The sequence below is a fragment of the Emiliania huxleyi genome (assembly GCF_000372725.1).
Source record: "Emiliania huxleyi CCMP1516 unplaced genomic scaffold EMIHUscaffold_626, whole genome shotgun sequence".
Lineage (NCBI taxonomy): Eukaryota > Haptophyta > Isochrysidales > Noelaerhabdaceae > Emiliania > Emiliania huxleyi.
The window spans coordinates 15,805-23,298 of NW_005197301.1; the positions used below are offsets into that span (position 1 = coordinate 15,805).

The window sequence follows — 7,494 nt, forward strand, 5'->3', positions numbered from 1 at the left end:
CGCCGCCCTGAGCGCCTCGAGATCGGCGTCGCCTCGGCCGCACGCCTCAACCGCCTCGCGCAGCGCCGTTTCGGCAGCATTGCGCGCCTCTGCCGCCTCCGCAGCCGCTGCCGCCTCGCGAGCGGCCGCCGCGGCCTGCTCGGCTGATTCTGCGACCGCCGCCTCCCCCTCCGCCTCTGCTGCGGTCGACGAGTGCTCCTCGAATGTGCGCACGCACTCGGCGTGACCTTTCTCCTTGGCCCACTGCAGCGCCGTCTCGCCGAGTAAATTTCGCGCCGCGGTGTCTGCGCCCGCCTGCAGCAAGCGCCGCACGACGGCGGGGTGGTTGAAGAGGGCGGCGAACATCAGCGCGGTCAAACCGTCGCTGTCCTGCAGGTTGACCTCAGCGCCGCGCCGCAGCAACAGCTCGATCACCCGCTCGTGGCCTTGGCCGGCGGCGCACATCAGCGCGGTACCGCCGTCGCTGTTCTGCAGGTTGACCTCTGCGCCGTGCTGCAGCAGCAACTCGACCACCTGCTCATGGCCGTGGTAGGCGGCGTCAATAAGCGCGGTGCCGCCCTCGCTGTTCTGCAGGCTGACATCCGCGCCGTGCTGCAGCAGCAACTCGACCACCTGCTCATGGCCGTGGAAGGCGGCGCCAATCAGCAGCGTGAGGCCGCTCACGCCGCCTCTCTCGTACGTGGCGTCGACCCGCCCGCCGCTGTCGAGCCACGCCAGCACCGCCTCCTCCTCGCCTCGATGAGATGCTGCCACGACCGCGTCGGGGGCTGCCACGACACCGCTCGACGCCCGCCCCGCCGCCCCCGCTGGAGATAGCGTCTCCGCGACTCTCGATCCAGCCGAGGAAGCGCCGCCGGAGGAAGCGCCGCCTGCGCCTTCGCAGCCTGCCGTCGCCGTGAGCCGTCCCGCCACCACCTCCTGGACGTGCTTCTTGAAGGCCTCGACGCACTCGGCGTGGCCCTTCTCCTTGGCCAGCTGCCGCGCCGTCTTGCCGTTCTCAACGCGCGTCGCCGCGTCTGCGCCCGCCCGCAGCAAGCGCCGCACGACGGCGGGGTGGTTGTAGACGGCGGCGTACATCAGCGCGGTGCCGCCGTTGCAAGCCTGCAGGTTGACCTCAGCGCCGTGCTGCAGCAGCAAGTCGACCACCCGCTCGTGGCCTTGGTTGGCGGCGTTCATCAGTGCGGTGAGGCCGACGCATTCCTGCAGGTTGACATCAGCGCCGCGCCGTATCAGCAAGTCGACCACTCGCTCGTGGCGGTTGCCGGCGGCGGCGATCAGCGCGGTCCAGCCGTCGCTGCTCTGCAGGTTGAGCTCCGCGCCGTGCCGTATCAGCATGTCGACCACCCGCTTGTGGCCGTTGCGGGCGGCGGCCATCAGCAGCGTGAGGCCGCTCTCGCCGCCTCTCTCGTACGTCGCGTCGACCCGCCCGCCACTGTCGAGCCACGCCAGCACCGCCTCCTTCTCGCCTCGATGAGCCGCTGCGATGACATCATCTGGGGCTGGCACGCCACCCCTCGACACCGCTGGCGACAGATTGCCCGGCCGCACCCGCACGCTCTCGCCGCCCTCGAGCGCCACAGCGTACCGCCCGCCCTCGAAGCTCCCCGCCACACCCCGCTGCCCGTTCAGCTCGGGGCGGGCAGAGAGCCCGCCGAGCTCGACTCGCTGCCCAAGCAGCGGCGCGTCCACAGCTGCCGCTGCCGCGCCCGAGGAGGCGCCGCCCGCCCCTGCCCGGCCGTCTGCAGCCGCCGCCGCCTCCGACAAGACCTTGACGCACTCGGCGTTGCCCTTCTCCTTAGCCCACTGCAGCGCCGTCTTGCCGAGTGAATTGCGCGCCGCCGCGTCTGCGCCCGCCCGCAGCAAACGCCGCACGACGGCGGGGTGGTTGAAGAGGGCGGCGTACACCAGCGCGGTGCTGCCGACGCTGTCCTGCCGGTTGACCTCAGTGCCGCGCCGTATCAGCAGCTCGACCACCCGCTCGTGGCCTTGGCTGGCGGCGTTCATCAGCGCGGTGCCGCCGATGCTGTTCTGCAGGTTGAGCTCCGCCCCGCGCCGAATCAGTAGCTCGACCACCCGCTCGTGGCCTTGGCTGGCGGCGAGCACCAGCGCGGTGCCGCCGTCGCTGTTCTGCAAGTTGACCTTCGCCCCACGCCGGAGCAGCAGCTCGACCACCCGCTCGTGGCCATTGCGGGCGGCGGCCATCAGCAGCGTGATGCCACTCGCCTGGCCTCTCTCGTACGTCGCGTCGACCCGCCCGCCGCTGTCGAGCCACGCCAGCACCGCCTCCTCCTCGCCACGCTCCGCCGCTAGCACGGCCGCGTCGGAGCAGGTCAGGGAATCCGCACCCATGATGGGCTACGGGGTGCCCGGGGGCCTCAAAATCTTGATGCGGAGCGCCACGTCAGGCCCTAATACGAGCGTCACTTTGTAACCACCCCCCCTACTTCGTGGGGACCCCCCCGCCGGTCGGTGGTCTGCCCCCGAGGTGGACCGGACCCCCCCTCCGGTCGGTCGCTCTCTCGGCGGCGGGAGGTGTGACGACCGACCCCCCCCTCGGTCGGTGTCCTTGCCGTGAGCCCCCTCAAACGCTCTCCCTCCTTCTCGCGAACCGCCACGGGCGCTTCGAATCGCCGATTTTCACTATGAAAACCAGTCACGCAGCCAAGGAGACTCTCTTCGCCGAGGCCCGAGCAAGCCCGACCGCACACGTATATGTGGAGCATCTACGCAGTCGCAGGCCTGGTCCTGCTTGCCGTTGCTTTGTACAAGCTCTGGCAGCGCTCCAGTTCTCCACAGTACGCGCGCATCGTCCCTTCTGATGACTACGATGACCTGCCCGACTTGATCGACACATCGCCGCCGCCGTCACCGGGCTCATCGGCTTCCGAGTCTCCCAAGCGACAGCGAATGGCAATCGATGGACGTCGCTTCTGGAGCAACTCAGTTAATCGCGACATGCTGCGCGTTGCGCGCGGGCAGAGCTATGGCGGCGACATGATCTGCCTCGCACCCGGTCTTCACGTCTCCAAATTTTCCCTGGACCATGATGCCACCGTCGAGCGCCTGCAGAACATCGTGGGTGGCAGCCTACGGCCGTGCAGCATTCTTTGCGAGCCGTGGAAGGGCGTCCGCGATCAAACTCTCGCCGGTGTGCTGCGCGTGCTGCGTTTGCTGGACGAGTGTGCAGAGGGCCATCTCGATCTTACACGGGTCTGCACCGTCTTTTACGACTCTGAGCTTCCAGACACCATCGAATCAGTGCGAGACAGTGTGATCCGAGCAATTGCACGCTCTGCGCCCGTGATGCTCCTCTCGACGGGCGCGACCGAGGCGAACCTCGGCGAGAGGCTTGTGCACGGCGAGCGCCTCCTCTTCCATCGTCCCGCTGAGCTGCTGCCGGTGCTGTCGATGTACAAGGCGCTCGCTGCTCATCAAGAGGACCTGATCAATCGACAGCTTGCGTCATTGGCGAGCTTGCCGCTGAATGAACTGCAGTCAATGGCTGGAAGCACCGAGGCCAAAAAAGTCCTCCTCGCCGCGGTCAGTCATCTGAGTTCAAGGAAGCGGCTCGCAAAGTTTCATAAGATCTCGCTCGGAAAGATCAAGGGCGCGGAGTCGGCTGTGGACACGGCGCTAATTCAGCTTGGCAATTTGCATGACGAGGTGTGGACCCGCCTCGCCGATGAGCGCACGCGCTACCTATCGGAAGCCGACAAGTTTCATGCGCTTGTGCAGTCCGCTCGGGAGACGGGGAAGGCTTCCCGCGTCATCCAGGATTTGGAGCATCGCGAAAAGCTGCATCGCCGCTGGGCCGCCATCCGGGATCCGCACGGCCCGGACTTTGGCCCCGTATTCAAGCGATTTTGGCGTGAGGCGGCTTCGAAACTGGATGATCTGAAGGGGTGGTGCACGGGAGTCCCACGCTGCGGTGCGATCGCGCTATGAGGCGCTAGAAGCGCTGTAGAGGCCAAGATGGTGCTTAAAATCTGGACTATGCCCCGCGGCAGGCCCCAAAATCCGCTTCGCGCCGCTCCGCGGCGCTCAAAATCTGGAGCACCCCAGGCTGGACACCAAGTTAAAATCTTAAATTCGGCGGACTTGTAACCTCGGAATGTAGCGCACTATGGCTGTGCTGTCTCCTACACAGCCATCTTACGGCTTTACGTAAAGGATGGCTGAGCTAGCTACAGCGACATATGTCAAGGAACGCCGTTTAGGGCTTAGGCTCCTGCTTTTTGTTTTTATGCCGGTATACACACACACACGCGCGCACACACACCGGTGCCACGCGCCCAACTCTGCTCCCTGTGTGTGCTGTGTGTGTAGGATTCCTATGTGGGTCCACAGTAAATTTACTCGTGGAGTCAGCACAGCGGCGCTGGGGCGCGCTTCCAGATCTTCGAGAGGCGAGAGGGCCACGCCTCAGATGGCGTCATACGCCTCTTGAATCCAGCGCCTGATCATGCGCTCCTCGATGGCGCGCGCCTCTGCGAAGCAGGGCGGGTTGCGCGGGTCTGCGAACATCAGGTCGAGGTGGTGCGCGCCTAACCTCGGGTCATCTCGGGTCATCTTGGGTGCTCTCGGGGTCTGCGAACATCCGGTCGAAGTGGTGCGCGCCGAGATCGAGCACGAGCGCAATCTGCGATCCGTCGGCGCTGATGTTTTGCACCATCGGGCCGTCGGGGCCTAGGGGAGGGTGGGTTCGGGTACCGTGGGGTAGGGGAGGGTGGGCTCGGGTACCGTGGGGTAGGGGAGGGTGGGTTCGGGTACCGCCGCCCGGAGGGTAGACGCCCATGCCAGACCACGGGTCGAGCGCGCCTACGGGTAGGGGAGGGTGGGTTCGGGTACCGTGGGGTAGGGGAGGGGTGGGTTCGGGGACCGGGTCGAGAGCGCCTACGGGTCCACGACGCGTCCACGACGTGTCGAACCGCGGCGCACGCCCGCGCGGAGCCGCGCGTCGCGCGCGCCGTTGCTCCACACGATGTTGCGGTGGCGCGACACGTTGCGCCCGCCGTAGTACGCCTGCATCCACTCGCTCCACTTGTCGCCCACCAGCGGCCCGCCGCGCATCCCGCCGCCGCGGTTGCTCCCCCCGGGGCGCGGGCGCAAGCCCCTCGGGCCGACCACACTCTCGACGGTGAAGCCGCGCTCCCGTGCGCTCGGCGGCCAGTAGATGTCCCTGCCCACGCCCTGGACCTCGACCTGCGAGAGGGCGTCGGGTGCTCTCGGGTACTCTCGGGTAATCTCGGCTGATCTCGGGTAACCTCGACCTGCGAGAGGGCGTCGTTCGAGCAGACGCCGCCCCACGAGAAGCCTCGAGAGAGCGTGCCCGTGAAGGCGCAGGCGGACCGGTCCTCGTAGTCGCAAAACGAGACCGGGCAGGGGGGGCAACCGTCGCACGGAGGGCACGCAGGGCAGCCTTCGCCTTCGCCTTCGCCTTCGCCTTCGCCTTCGCCTTCGCCGCCACCACCGCCCGGCGCCGCAGCGCCCAGCGTCTCGGCCAGCTCACGCCTAGTCACCGAAGCCCTGCCGGGCTGCGGCTGCTGCGGCTGCTGCGGCTGCTGCGGCTGCTGCTGCTGCTGCGGCGGCGCGGCCTCGAATGGCGACGGCGCGCGCGCGGCGGCGCGGCCACCGCCGATGGCGTAGCAAGGCTTGTCTTGAGTCAAGTTATACCAGACGCCCGCCGCGGCGGCGACGGCGGCGGCGAGCCGCATCACGCCCGACGCCTCGAGCTGCTCCGCAGTGAGCGTGTCACCGTTGCCTGTCGCGTCGGCCCAGTCGACGGCAACCTCGAGGTCGCCCAGCGAGAGCGTGAAGTTGACGTCCGCCACCGACCCGTCGACTCTGACTCCGAAGTCCGCGTCGATGCCCCGTTCGCACGCGACGCGCATTGGCCACGACGGCAGCGGGAAGGCCTTTCCCTCGGTGACCGAGAAAGTGATGTACGTCGACGGGAAGGGGTAGTTTCCCTCCGCGAGGAAAAAGTACGGCGACTGCGCCCAGCGAGTCAGCGCGCGCGCGTCGTGCAGCGGCGAGCACGCCTTGACGCTCCGGCTCAGCAGCCGCAGCCCCGCCGCCGTGCGTCCCGCCTCTTGCAGCAGTGGCCACGCCGCCTTGAGGTTGTCACGGCAGCGGTCGGTCGCGCCGCCCGCCGCGCTCACTCCCTTGGAGATTGCCACCGCGGGCATGTCGAGCGTCTCGCGCTGCACCGTGCCGGCCAGCTGCCAGATGGGCGCCGAGGCGGCGATGACGCCGTCGACCACCTCGGGGTACTTCATCCGGAGCCACCCGGCCAGCATCCCGCCGTAGGAGCCGCCAAAGGCGACGACCGGCGCGCGCACCTTGTGCTTCCTCCGCAGCGCGGCGATGATGGTGACCCAGTCGGCGATGGCCTGCGCGGTCGTGCAGTAGGCAAAGCAGCGCTGCGTCCCGCACAGCGCGGGGTGGGAGAGCGGCTCGTAGCGGTGCTCGGCGAAGACGATCAGCGCGCCCAGATCCTCCGCCAGCTCCCACATCAGGCCGGTGTTGTTGACGTACTCGTCTACCGGCGACTCGTTGCCGGTGTAGAAGAGGATCGGGCCGGGCGCGTCCGCAGGGGCCTTGAAGCCGCCCTTGGAGGCGCGCTTCCACCACTTGTCGTACAGGCACAGCCGCTGCGGAAAGGTGCCGGCCGCGCCGCCAAAGTGATCCACGGCCTGCGTGAAGTTCTGCCAGGTGCAGTTGGCGACCGATGGCCGGCCGGCCGCAGCCTCAGCGGGACGCCAGCGGCCGCCGATGCTGCGCGGCGCGGCGGCGGCGGCGGCGAAGGCGAAGGCCATATAAGAAGGGCGTCGTCTGAGCTCGGACACGAGCAGGTAGAAAAGCTCGCAGACTTGGCGGCAGCGCGCCTGCTCTCGAAGTGGGAGAGCCCGCAGGCTCTCCTCGACCAGAGCGACGCGTCGCCTATTTCTTTTGAGCTGTAGGCGACGCGAAGAACGCGCGGCGCATGCTGGCGCTTCGCGGGCTGAGGCGTGCGACGCCGCCGTGCGAGTGCCTACATAAAGTAGTAGCCTCACACGAGTTGGGGCCCCTACCCCAATCGTTGACGGCGAATATGTGTCGAGTTTGGTTGGGTCTCCATTAAAGAAAGAAAGGTGCCAAACATCCAACCTTGGAGGGATGGGTCTCGACGCTTTTTGGTACTTCTTCCTCCTCCCCATCGTCCGAAATCGTCCGAACACACGATCGACGGGCGCGCGATTTTTCGCAACACCGATCGACGGGCTCTCTCGTTTCGTCTTTTGCATAGCCAAATCATGCTGGCTATCGCGTGCCTGACCCTCGCTGCTCCCGTCGAACGTGAGCCCCTCTTCGGCGGGGGAGGGTTGGGGCCTCGCTACGGACCAGGGGGCCTCGCTCCTTTGGGGCCCCGACTAGGGCCCCAAGACATCAACTCCTTTGGAGATGCCTTGGTCGCCATGGCAGCAAGCAACGCGACGGACGAGGGCACGACAC

The 7,494-nt window shown here is 67.4% G+C and overlaps 1 protein-coding gene across 1 annotated transcript; it reads right to left on the reverse strand.

The window, feature by feature from the left end:
* Positions 1-4,422: 4,422 nt before the first annotated feature.
* EMIHUDRAFT_248043 (hypothetical protein) lies at positions 4,423-6,987 on the reverse strand (the record flags this gene model as incomplete). The annotated part of the gene is made up of 7 exons (XM_005763600.1): positions 4,423-4,549; positions 4,596-4,639; positions 4,981-5,202; positions 5,271-5,354; positions 5,718-6,695; positions 6,873-6,942; positions 6,968-6,987. 7 exons carry the CDS (start codon positions 6,985-6,987, stop codon positions 4,423-4,425), a joined length of 1,545 nt encoding a protein of 514 aa, XP_005763657.1.
* Between the last annotated feature and the right edge of the window lie 507 nt (positions 6,988-7,494).